The sequence below is a fragment of the Mesoplodon densirostris genome, chromosome 10 (genome assembly GCF_025265405.1).
Source record: "Mesoplodon densirostris isolate mMesDen1 chromosome 10, mMesDen1 primary haplotype, whole genome shotgun sequence".
Lineage (NCBI taxonomy): Eukaryota > Metazoa > Chordata > Mammalia > Artiodactyla > Ziphiidae > Mesoplodon > Mesoplodon densirostris.
The window spans coordinates 66,572,591-66,585,498 of record NC_082670.1 but is presented as its reverse complement, the minus strand read 5'-3'; the positions used below and the strand labels follow the sequence as shown (position 1 = coordinate 66,585,498).

The 12,908-nt window shown below is 44.5% G+C and overlaps 1 protein-coding gene and 1 non-coding gene across 2 annotated transcripts in view; one reads left to right on the top strand and one right to left on the bottom strand.

The window, feature by feature from the left end:
• Positions 1-8,416, bottom strand: part of SCN11A (sodium voltage-gated channel alpha subunit 11) — a 77,718-nt gene extending 69,302 nt beyond the window's left edge. The window contains exons 1-2 of the mRNA XM_060110779.1: positions 8,381-8,416; positions 1,265-1,538 (exon numbers count right to left, since the gene is read on the bottom strand). Coding sequence (XP_059966762.1) covers positions 1,265-1,531 — 267 coding nt within the window. The 5' untranslated portion in view covers positions 1,532-1,538; positions 8,381-8,416. The remainder of the gene's footprint in view (positions 1-1,264; positions 1,539-8,380) is intronic.
• A 3,256-nt stretch (positions 8,417-11,672) lies between these two features.
• Positions 11,673-11,788, top strand: LOC132498086 (U5 spliceosomal RNA). Its single transcript, XR_009533698.1, has one exon. It is a non-coding gene; the product is annotated as a U5 spliceosomal RNA (small nuclear RNA).
• Positions 11,789-12,908: the final 1,120 nt, after the last annotated feature.

The following is a 12,908-nucleotide window of genomic DNA, read 5'->3' as shown; positions in this document are numbered from 1 at the left end:
CTCACCTCCAACTACTCTGCCTCCTAGAAGCCCCTGGAATTCTGGGGCATTAGGAGAAGGAGAAATATTGGAGTGTTTTTGCTCCTTCGTCTCTTTTCCCCTTTTTTGTCCTTCCCACTCATACCCAGCTTTCTTCCATCACACAAGTCCCCATTCGGCCTGGTAACCCCAAGTCTGTCCAATTCAAGGACATACAAACCAGGCAATCTTTCTTTGGAGAGGTCAATTTCTCATGGGTGCCAGAAAGGGATGCTCTCAGCATCCCATATTTTCCAGGACTTGCCCCAAACTCCCCAGCCTCCTTCCTCCCTGTCTTCAGTCTGGCAAAGTGGGTTTTCCATTCTCTGCTGGATCACACAGTGAGATGATGATGGCAAGGTCTTCTGAGTCTTTCCTGAAAGGGGATGGATGGTCTGTAGAGGACTTTCCTCACTGCCCCAGGCTTTCAAACAGCCATCAGAAGAACCTGAGCTCATGTTTCCTCACCCAGGAACCCCTTTGAAGAACTTTTACTAGAATTTCCCTACATCTAGGTAGATAAAACAGCAAGCCTATCACATATTGGCATGGAGTTTACATGTAATCTGCATGTGCCTACTTGATTACAATATTCTTAAACTTCATTTATTGAGCTCCTCTTATGTGCCAAGTGTTGGTCTAGGGCTTTGACCTTCATAAATCTCATTTAATGGCCTAAAAAGCCTATTGCCTAAGAGTTTTTCAAGGTAAACTCTAGTTGCTGAAATGGACATTCATGGACAGTGATATTAATTCTTCATATCAGTATAATGCCTTACAGTTTATAATGTTTTACAGTTTTTAAAGGCTCCATAGCATGCCTATGTTGTAATGTAGGGAGAGCAGGGATTATTCCCGTTTTACTGATTAGAAAAGTGAGATTAGTGAAGTGATTTACCCAAAGTTATAAATCCAATTACTTGAAATGGCCTACACCCAACTTTTCTGACTGCTAGTCCAGTCCTCTTTCCTGACACCATCTTATGTTTTCTCTGTTCTCCTTTTACCCTTCTGCTGCTTGTCCTCATTCACCTTCTTTTCCAAGACATGCATTATTACAGAGAGAAAATTAGTACTGAAAGCCATTCTCAGGACTGTGAAAGCAATGACAGGGGGTGACAGCAAAGGAGAAGTGGGGTCTGGCCTCTTTATACACCAAGATCAATATTTGGAGATCCATGCAATGCCAATTACAGCTGGTGGTTAGAACATGGTTAGAACACCCCAGCCTCCCCACAGAGGGTACCTTATGATTTCTGTAGAATGGGTCCAAGTCTTCCAGGGGCTTCCCTATCAGCTCATGGGGAATGTCACCATAGAGCATGGGCAACTTTCTGGACACCTTTAGGTCAAGCTGAGGTCGAGGCTGGGGTTCTGCTGCTGTCTGGTCTTTGGACTTTTTTTTCTCCTTTTGGATGGCGATCCGCTTCTTGATTGCAGCCAAAGAGTCAGGAGTGAAGGGGCGGAAATTCCTCGCATCTGGGAAGATCACCGGGTAGCGCCTGTCATCCATCTTCACCCTCGGGGCAGAGACAAGCAGCAGATCCTCAGAGAGCTCTGGGAGGTAGAAAATTACACTGTCTGCCCTGAGATTCCACTCTCCAAGGACCATATCATGGGGTCTACAAGAGTTGAGACTGAGGTGAGGGGGCTTGGGAACTCACTAGCTGTGGAGAAGGTCAGAAGTGGTGACCACTATTGTGGATATAAAAAGAATTTGGGGCATAGGCGAGACCAAAGCAGGACATCGTTCCTGGAGGACCTGGAAATAGGTGGGAAGCTGAGTTCAGGATCAATGAGCAGAAGAAGCTCAGTCTCTAAAAATGAGACCCAAGCATCAAGGAAGACAGTAAGACTGAACCAGCTGAACTACTGAAATGGGACCTGCAGATGGTAGACAAGTGGCCACAGTGTGAACAGGAGAGGAAGGAATAGGGAATCAAGTGGGCCATAGTTGGGGGTTGTAAAATCAACACTATGAGTGCATGAGTCTTCACCTTTGGTCGGCAAAGTTCTTGAAATGTGATGGGATGGAAACAAAAGAGCCATAAACACAGGCATGAACATTTACACTAACATCTATGATCCTTTGCCAGCTCCCTAACTTCTGAGACCCAGACCTGGCAGAAGTTAGACCCCAAGAAAGCAAAAACGATTTGCCAAAGCTAATAAGTCACTCTATCATGGGATAATAGCTCTCCCAGCCCCTATCCCTGACAGCCCTTTCTACAAGGACTTTCTCTACAGCCTCAGGCTTAAAACTAGACTCTGAGAAAAAGCAGTAGTGTTTAAGTTGAATGCATTTATTCCCCATGCTAGGCATCTTCTTCCTTTCTAATTTACTGAATGCCAATCTAGGACTGACTCCCACACCACTCCAAGGAATTACAATGGGGAACCCAGCATAGGACTGGTTTATTCATTCAACAACCATGTGCTCAGAGCCTGTTCCAGGCACAGTGTTAGGCACTAACGGTGAAAAAACCTCAGTCTCTCCTCCAGGCCCTACAGTTACACTGCCTGCTGTAGCGGAGAAGACAGATAAAAGACATGAAATTACAGTAGAGTAAGACAAATGCTACTATAGGAAAGAAATAGAGGGTGCTATGTCTGTTCATAGGATAAGCATCTAAGCAGTTTTGTAGAATCAGGGATGGCTTACCAAAGCTTTAATGTCTCAGCTGAGACCTGAAGGAGATGTAAGTCTCAGAGAAGAAAAAAAGGGACATTAGAGTGTTACAGTGGGGAAGAAAGAACATGTACGAGGACACTTGGTTGAAAAAGAACATGGTGTCCATCAACAGGTTTTGTTTGCCCAGAATGGAGATTGTGCAGAGTGAAATGGTCAGTCAGCATTGGAGAGCATGTGGGGGCCTGTAATCCTTAGTAAAGATCATGGACTTCACCCTGAGGGTAGCAGAGTGTTACTGAAGGGTGGGTTATTACTATTATTATTATTCCAGAGGAGTAACACTATCATTTTTTAATATCCCTCTTACTGGTGAGAATGGATAGGCTTGGGATAGGGGAATGAAGGAGTTGGGAAGGCCAGAATAGGAGGAATGAGATTGGAAACTGTTGCAACAGGTCATAACCACTGAGGATGACCTAATGGAGTGCATGGATTTGAGAGTCTCTTTAAAAATAGCCTTGACAAGTGATTCATGGGAAGAGAGGGATTTAAGGGACAGGAAGGAGCCAAGGCTCCTGGCTTCAGCAAGTGAGTCAACAGTGCCACTCGCTCAGATAGAGAGCACTAGGGAAGGAGAAAGCTTTGGGGGAATAGATTCAGATTAAAACACATGGAGTTGAAGCCACTGATGGGACCTGCAAGTGGAGAGAACCGGGAAGCACTTGAATACAGAGAAATCACAGCTTACACGTGTTAGCCTCTGGAAAAAAGCACATAAGAAAAAAACAAAAACAAAAAACATAGTCAAAACTTCCCTTGCAAATCCCTTAGGGAGGTACCATATTGAAGAGGCATCCCAACTCACTGGTCAACAAATTCAATAGAACCTCTTTCTTCAGTGAAGAAAGTAGTTGGATTCTGTTTAAGGGCCATGATAAGGGCAACATATGTGTCTTAAAACACACTAAGGGTAATGCAGTACTCACAAGGTGTGAGCCATATGTCAACAGAAACCAAATATGGGACCGTAGATTCAGTGCATTCTGTCCTGCATTCATTCAGGGTCAAGATCTTTATGGATGCTCCTGGATAATGGAGTTGGCCGTACTATTTAAATTACTCTCTCTCCTCTCCCCTCCCCTCTGTTCCTCTTCCCTTCTATTTCTTCCCTCACCTCTCTCATAAACGTATGTAACTGAATTTGTATAAATGAAGTGAACATATAATGAGACTCTACTGAATTTGGCTCTAGAGCTCATAAAAGATATTTAAGACAAGCATGAAGTCTTTTGAAGTAAACAGCATATGAATGCTAGTTGATCCTATAAAATGGATGAGCCAGGAAAGACCCTGGATGGCAAAAACTGGACCTTATGCTAAGTTGCAGCAAGAAATTCAGTGGAGGGCTGCTGCCATAATAATGAGACTATTAACGAAGAAAATGGACATTCTGGCCCTGCTGTTCTGACCCTGGGGTATTTTGACTGGGTCCTTGAGGAAAAGAGACTTAATAAAAATAAATAATACAAAATAAAACTGACAACCCCTGAAACTGCACATGTCAAAATTTGTTATAGATGGGGACTTCCCTGGTGGTCCAGTGGTTAAGAATCTGCCTTCCAATGCAGGGGACACGGGTTTGATCCCTGGTCGGGGAACTAAGCCTCGGGGAACCTAAGCCTGCACACTGCAACTACTGAGCCCGTGCGCTCTGGAGCCCGAGTGCCACAACTAGACAGAAGCCCACGTGGCTGCAACGAAGAGCCCGCATGCTGCAAAGAAAGATCCCACATGCTACAACTAAGACCTGACACAGCCAAAAAAAATAAAATTAAAAAAAAAACTGGTTTATTAATAGGTAAAAAAGAAAGGTAATTAGAAATTCCATGGAAACAAAATGTTCTTCAGAAAGTCACATTTTACATATGAAGCCAACTAAGTGATCTGAGCAGCCGACAGAATATAAGAACAGGAAAAAAAGAGAGTCCACTTGACCTTGACACTTAGAACGTTCTCCTTCATGCAGCAGAAGGTCAGTGACATCAGAGTCCATCCTCTTCTTTATGGGTCCAAATATAGTACTTGGTTTTAGAGACTAGTAGCTACAAAATCTTTATATCATAAAGGTTATATATTAGTTTTTGATTTTTAACAATCTGATACATAAAGCAAAATTAATTATAATTACAGAATAGACTTCAAATGTTATCAGTGTTATAAAATTTTGCTGCAGAAGAGAAGAGGTGGAGAGAAAAGGTGAAGGGAAGCTCAGAGGCACTAATTTCCTCATCCTAAACACGTGGAGAATTAAGACGTTCTATGGAAGGTCAACGGATCGAGCAATACAAGTATAAGTCTATCCCTTAAAATTACACAGGTAATCAAGTGCAAAACCAAATTAGAAATATAAGGAACAAAAACTGGAAGAAATCATGAGAAAGGCAGAAGGATTACTGTCAATAAGCTAAATCCCTCATCACACATAGGGACAATTCAATAATTTTTACTTAAACTTGATAAATCAAGAAATAGAAGAATAAGAGAATTATTTAGAGTTAAGTGAGACAATGATCAGAAGACTGAAAAACTGAAATGGTTAACAGCGCGACTGGATACATAGGTGACGGTGGAGACATTTTATTTTTCATATTATATCCTTCCCAACATTTTTTCTTCCTGAGCTATTTGAATTATATGCATGTATGTTACTCCCATAGGATTGCGAAAGGATTGTAAAAATCCTTCAAGGGCTCAAAACATCCTCTAATTCAACATAGAGAGTCAGAACAGAGGATCAAAATAGAGAGTCAATATCAGGTATGAAGACAAGCTCTAAATCTCCTTGAGTCAGAAAGGAAGCAAGCTTAATCTCAATTTGCAGTCCTAAACCAGGAGGCCAGCAACATGTGAATTATGACTTGACACAGGGCAATCATGGGAGAGAGGGAGGCCTGCGAGGAGGCTCTGCCAGACCTCCATCAGGTGATGGGCTAGACTGGCAAGGGAGGTGGGGAGCCATCTGTCAGGGTCTCTGAGGTCCAGCCTGTGTTCAGCAGGCTCACGGGCCCACTCCCGCTAAATAGAAAGTAAACAAACACTCATCTAGGAAAGAAAGCCAAACCTCACTTCCTTAAGTAGAGGTCCTAAATTCTTTGGGAATTCACTCTCTGTTAAGATTAGGTAGCTCTAGACCTTAATTCAAATCTATAGCTTTATAGAGGTATTTAGATCTGAACTCCAATCATTCATTCACTCATGTGCTGGGTGCTGGAAATGCAAAGTGATATAAAACACCATCCCAGCCTCAAGGGTCTTACAATGGTGTGGGGAATCAGGTAAGTTAAGGACAAAGGATGAAACCACACAATGAGGAAGCACCAGGTGCTGTGGGAGCCCAGAGGAGGGCATGGTTACAAAGACTGGAAGTCATGGAGCTGAAAGGAAAGAGGGAAGAGTATGCATGTGTGAAAGCACTGAGGGTAGCAAAGGGCTTTTGTTTCTTATTTATGACTTTACCTATAATTACAAAAGCTACATAACCTTACTGTGCTGGCCATCTTCAGTTTGCCCTACAGGTTTCTCCCCATACTTCCCCACCCTGCTCAGTGCCCATGAAGCTGATCCACATGGACCCCTCACTGGGGTTCCTTGAACTCTGGCTTCTGGTTGAGTTTGGCCAATGGGAGGCACCAGCAAGAGACCCAGAAAATAGGGGAGAATGAGGTTGGAGACTTCTTTCCCAACTCTCTCCCTGATGGCTGCACGCACCACAGCTCCTATCAGATGGCCCATCCACACAGCTTCTCCTCCAGTTATACAGCACCTCCCCCTGCCCCTTCAGATGCAGGGTGTAATGGCTCCCCACTCTCAGCACACCTGAGAACGGCATTGTCACTTGTTTCTGTTACTGTAACTCTGCCTGAACTTTTGTAAAATGTCCCTTCAATAAAACATCCTCAAAATGCCCAGTTTGAATGTGCCATCTATTTCCTGCCAGGGCTTGGGCTGATAGAATCATCCATTAAATAAAATTTAGAAAACAAGACAAGGAAATGATCACTCACCAAAGCCACCTAACACATGCAAATTTTAACATTTTGGTGTATTTCTTTTCCGCAGTCTTTCTGTGGATATATTTACATAGCTGTCATTATGTAGGGTATGCAATTTTACCCTATGAACTTTTCAATTAACATGATATCACAAACATTTTCACAATGATAGATGTCATTTAAGGATGTCTACCTTGTTCCAGGCAAAATTATTATCTCATTTAATCCTCAGAGCAACCTCATGAGATAAATATTATCCTTGGGGGATTTCTGAAAGGAAATATTCATCTGGAATTAAGGTGAATTCTTCTCCTAAGAGGCAGAGATTTTAACCTTACATCTGCCTTTGACTAGTGTTTCTCTCTAATTTTCTCTCCAGGTAAGAAGCCAAACTGGACAACCTGACCCTTACACTTTACCCTAACCAGTAAGGGGAAGTCACAAAAGGATTGCAGCTGCACAACCAGAACCTTTTGGCATGGATCTGGTCCACACAACCTAAAATGCCAAAGGTCCACACTGAGGTTAATAAGAGTTCTGAGCCATAGGCTAAGCACTGTCAAACACTTCAAATGGATTATCTCTCACAATTTCCCAAGAGAGCTACAGGGTAGATATTATTATATCGTCCACATTTTACAGAAGAAAACATTAGGGCTTAGAGAAATGGAGACACTTGCCTGTGATCCCGTAAGTGCTGGAGAATCTCAGTCCCAAACAGTCACGACCATGCAATTCCACCTACCTGCCTAGTTCTTCATACTCAAACTAAGACACCCCTTCCTGAGAGAAGGGAGTCAGGAGGAGAAAGCCACACAGCTTCCAGCTGGGCTGCACTGGGTTGACGGCACCTTCACTGCGTGTGACGTTCTTCCCTGGACATCAGCCTCACCACCATCGCCCCATTCACGTCACTCCCACAGGCATTCCACTGGCCCCACCATGACACCCTCCCACTCATCCAAGCCAGACAACCCAATGGTGGATATATCCTACAGGATGCCCCTTCATCCATTTTGGGTGGTGGTCTGCATAACAAGTTCCTAACTTTGGTGATTCATAAACCATGTACGTTAATGTGGATTACAAGAATATATATATACTCTTCCTCCTTCATAGATCCCATAAGAAAATCAGAAAGAAAGCGAACTTGAACAGACTTTAACACAGTTTGATCTCAGTCCAAAGCCAATCCCAAGATTAAGTTGCTAGCTCTTCAGCAAAAAACAAAAACAAAACAAAAAACAAACAAACAAAACCCCTCATGTACATTAATTTCTGATTAAGTTAATTGGCCACAGGGAATTCAGAAAATATTTGGAGGATTTGCACCATAGCCTCAGATGGACACAAGACTTGAGCACATCATTTCTGGAAAAGTCCAATTCCTGACACAAAGTCCAGGGTTGCAAGCACCTACCAGGCCAGCCAGCCAGCCATCTCCTGTCCCCATGCGTTCATGCCCTCTCAGAGCATTTGAAAGGAAGAGAACCACCTGATGGACCCCATCACCTGAGTCATGTATCCTATACCTGGTCTCTGCCTCTGATTTGAGCAGGAAAAGGTTACAAAAGGCCTGTACTCTGTCTTGATGAAGAAAACAGAGCAAGTTCCATAGTGGCAGGTCCAGCCCTGAAAGGACAGAAGAACAGGGCTGCCCCCAGCCCAGAGGACTTACCTGCCTCCTGGTAAGGTGGCTCCAGGCAGCAGCCCCTGTGGTACCTCTTGAAGCTCTCCGCAGAGCAAGTCTCTCGCAGAGTCCGAGCTCCTGCTCCTGGCAATTGAAGCCCTTCTGGGAGGGGCAGCTCCAAAGCTGGATGGAGAGCATAGAGGAAGGGAAATGGGAAGAGAGCCAAAGTGATTTTAAAGAATCGTGTAGGAAACCCTGTAACCGGAGAGTGACTGAGATGGTACTTACATTTATACTTTGGAAGCATCTGCCTTTAATCAGTGCTTAATCTAGCTGTGCAGAAAGCATCATTAATAAAGAAACAGGTTGTTTTTTTCTTTGGCCTCATCCAAGGGGGTGAGAAAATACAGAAAAGTCTACCTGAAAAGCCATGCTGTTTCTGCATTCAGCTTAGCTTGCAGGCCAACTAACTTGGGGGCTCTAAGGTCTCGTCCCCCAGGACCTACCAAGGTCCACAACGTGAAACTGTTCACAAGACACCCATTCAGCTCCTCCTTCTTTCTCTTCTCTTGTGCCATCAACACTGGGGTTCAGACCTATGAGAATACATGCTTCCTTATATGTTTGTCATAAGGGACACCAAGAAGACCCCTTGGCCACCAAAGCAACCCCACAATGGACCTGTCACCAAACCCAAACTCTCCCATGTAGGCTTCTGTTTTGTTAATTCTTGGGGAAAAATGAAATCTTGCTGGGCAGTGTCCTACCATAAGCTATTTTCAGCCATTGTCCCCATACAGAGGCCGGCTGACAGCCAACTGAGGTAAAGGATACAAGATGCGTGTTTATAAGGAAGCATGAAGTAGGAAGTAGAAAGGTGTTGAAAGGAGTGCTGGATTGGAATCACAGGCAGATTTGGGTCCTGCCAGAAGGGGCATTGAATACTGGTCAAAAGAACTGGGCTCTACCACTCTAAGCTGTGTGATATTGGATGGATCACTCCATTTCTCTGAGCCCTAATTTTCTCCCTATAAAATGGGATAATCTTCCAAATCTCCTTAGTCTTAGGAAGCAAATGTGATAATAGCTGTGAAAACACTTTGCAAACACTAGATATAAGTATCTTATAATCTTAGAGAGAAAAGGCCTGGTTGCTTTTCTACCTCTACTGACTCAACACCTAGACCCCATGGAGAGGATGAAATCACAGACATAGGATAGGATTAGTACCAGGCCTGGCACAGTGTATATGACCCGACTTTTTAAGGCAGTGATCAGAAATTCTAAACCCTTGTCTGATTTTAGGGTGACTCTCAGAATAAGAGAAGATCAAAGAATAAGAGAAGTGCTTAGAGTTAATAAGCATTTTTTACATGGATAAAAACGTGTGCATTTGAAGAGGTAAAGGAGGCCTCTAAATCCATTATCTTAAGAGGCCCTGGCCTTTTTTAATATAAACTCTTTGCAAATATTATTTTCCTAAACTATTAAGTCAGATTCAGACTTCCCACTCTGAAGTTTCAAAGAATCTTTCTAGCTCCATCTTCAAGGAAGTGAAAATGATTCCAAATGTAAGGACTTAAGTGACTAAGAGTAACACAAACACAGGCCGCCTGAGCACTATGGGGCTTGCATTCAGGACTTTCCCCAGATTCACGTCTCCTGTGGAGAACTTAGGGAAGGCAAACATGCATTTGAAAAATGGAGCAGGGCACCTGTGCTAGGACTTCATAATATAAGGTGCCAATGCCAGGGCACCCACATTTGCACCCCTCGAGCCATATAGCATCATCACCTCCCTCAAGTGCTAGCAGGCAGCAAGACCTTGCCAGTCTCAGTCCATCTGATAAGCTGATCAGTTTCAGCATCAGTGGTCAAGGTGGCACATCAGCTTTAGCAGCAGCCATGCCTTCCATCTGTTGATTTAGCCAAGATGACACTGAACCTCCACTATTGTAGAGCACCTGGAAATACCAAAATAAGACCTGGGCCCTTGAGCAGCCTGCAGTCTCTTTATGAGAAAGAAACCTGTCCAAAGAACTGTAAAACAAGAAAGGGAGCATCAAGGGGCTGCAAGCAAGATGCAAACAGAGGCCTTCACAGCATACAGCAGAGAGCAACTCATTCCAGGAGTGCTTCCAAGAAGAGATGGGATTTGAGCTGAGGCTCAGAAAATGAGTAAGTACTCAATATGTGAGAAAGTAGGGCTTTCCAGGAAAAGCATGAGCCAGGACACACAGGCCTGGAAGGATAGGACATGTGTAGAGAATCTCAAGTGGTTCCATGGGGATAGAAGAGGAGGAGGCTAAGATGAAGGGATGATTTGCATGTCCTTGCATACCACTTGGATACTGCTGAGTTTGAACTTGAACTTGTATTGAGTCACAGGCATGGCACTGGCACTGTCTTAGGCTTCTGATTATTTTATGAATAACCACCAAGTCCTGTTTCCCGAATATGCACCATGGCTGTAATCACACTGACAATAAGACATCCACGCAAATGAACAGATGTTAATGAGTGATGCTGAGGGTATGATGTACACCACAGCAGAAGGTGAGAGCAGCCAAAGGGAACAGGACATTTTGTGGGGAAACTTGGAATGAGCAAACCAAGGAGAACTAGCTGTGACTGATTCTGAGGACACAGCTCTGAGGAAGTCCAGAATCCATTTCCTAGCATGCACTTGCCTTTAGGATCCCAAGGGAGATTCCTAGATAGTTCCTTACAGAAAACATGGTTGTTGAGGACACAGTTTCATGATCTTGTTCACGGCTATGGCCCTATGCTTAAAAGAGTACGTATTTAATAAGTGTTTAATAATTATTTATGAATGAATAAAAGAACTGCTAACCTCACAGTCCTTTCTGAAACCCAATGCACGCTCCTCAATCCTGTCCGTCTGGTTCTGGGAAGGAAGCCCTGGCGTGTCCTGCTCTGTAAGATCTTGCTCTTCACGTCCATCCTTCATTTCCATATGTACAAGCCCTTCTAACCTCTCACTGGACTGTCACAATGGCCTTCCCAACAGACAGCCTGCCCGAGCCCCTTCCTGGTAGACTGTCCCACGCACTGACCACTCCTCCCCCAGCCACATCCCTCTTCTCTGTTCCCTGCCTCGCTCAGGGTATTGCTAAAGCTGCCTTCCTCTTGCCTTTCTTCTTGTCCCTTCCCCCAATCCCTCCATCTCTCAATTCCTGATGCTTCCACGAAGCTTTCATGACCATGCTATCCCTCTGTGAGCTTCCTCTACATGGTTAACCATCAATATTCCAAGAGCGCAGTATATCACATACCTTCGTGATCAGCTCCACACCATTTCAAAACTATTTTAATCTATACTCGTACTTCTCTTCATAATCAAATGAATCTTTTGCCTTTTACTAAAGATTAACGTGGAGAGGGACGAGCATGACCGTTGCTTCCATTTTTTTGAGGGCTTGTGGGAATAAGCAAGCCTGATATTCCTGTGTATAAAAATAGACCTAGGGCTTCCCTGGTGGTGCAGTGGTTGGGAGTCCGCCTGCCGATGCAGGGGACACGGGTTCGAGCCCCGGTCCGGGAAGATCCCACATGCCGCGGAGCAGCTGGGCCCGTGAGCCATGGCTGCTGAGCCTGCGCGTCCAGAGCCTGTGCTCCACAACGGGAGAGGCCACAACAGTGAGAGGCCCGCGTAACACACACACACACACACACACACACACACACACACACACACACAAAATAGACCTAGCGAGGGACTTTCCTGCCGGCCCAGTTTGTAAGGCTCTGTGCTCCCAATGTAGGCGGGCTGGGTTCAATCCCTGGTCAGGGAACTAGATCCCACGTGCATGCCGCAACTGGGAGTTCACATGCCACAACTAAGGAGCACTCCTGCCGCAACTAAGGAGCCCACGTGCCACAACTAAGACCCGGTGCAACCAAATAAATAAATATTAAAACAAACAAACAAATGAAATTATTTTACATACTACCTTTGTGTTTTGGTTTAGGTTCCTCCAAAAGCATTAGACAAGTACTTCAGTGAAAGAGTTTGTTTGGGAGGTGAGTCACAGGAAACAGGAGTGAGGGAGAGAGGAATAGAAGGCTAAGAAGGAGGAGAAGCCAACAAAGGGTGTGCACTTCAGATGATTACAGATATGGCAGACTGGGGCTCAGCCTCTCTGGGGAGCTTCTGAGGAGCTACGCAGAATTTATTTGAGAATTAGGAGGCTGGGCATTTGTCCTCTGGCTTACATCCCCTATTGGCTGAGGGTTGTCCACGGGGGCATTATGGTAATCAGCCTCTAAAATAGCCCCAGTGACCCTTACCTCTGATACAGTATTCATGTTCTTGTCTGGTCCTATTCCAAACTGAACAGGTATAACCAACATGATATTGCAGAAGTGACAGTGTGTAATTTCTGAGGCTTGGTCACAAAAGGCAAGGTGGCTTCTCCCTGGATTGCCCCTCTGGAGGGAGCTAGCCACCATGCTGTGAGGACACTCAATCAGCACTGTGGAGATTCTGTGTGGGGAGGAACGGAGGCCTCTTGCCAAGAGCTGGCACCAACTTATCAGCCATGAGAGTAAGCCA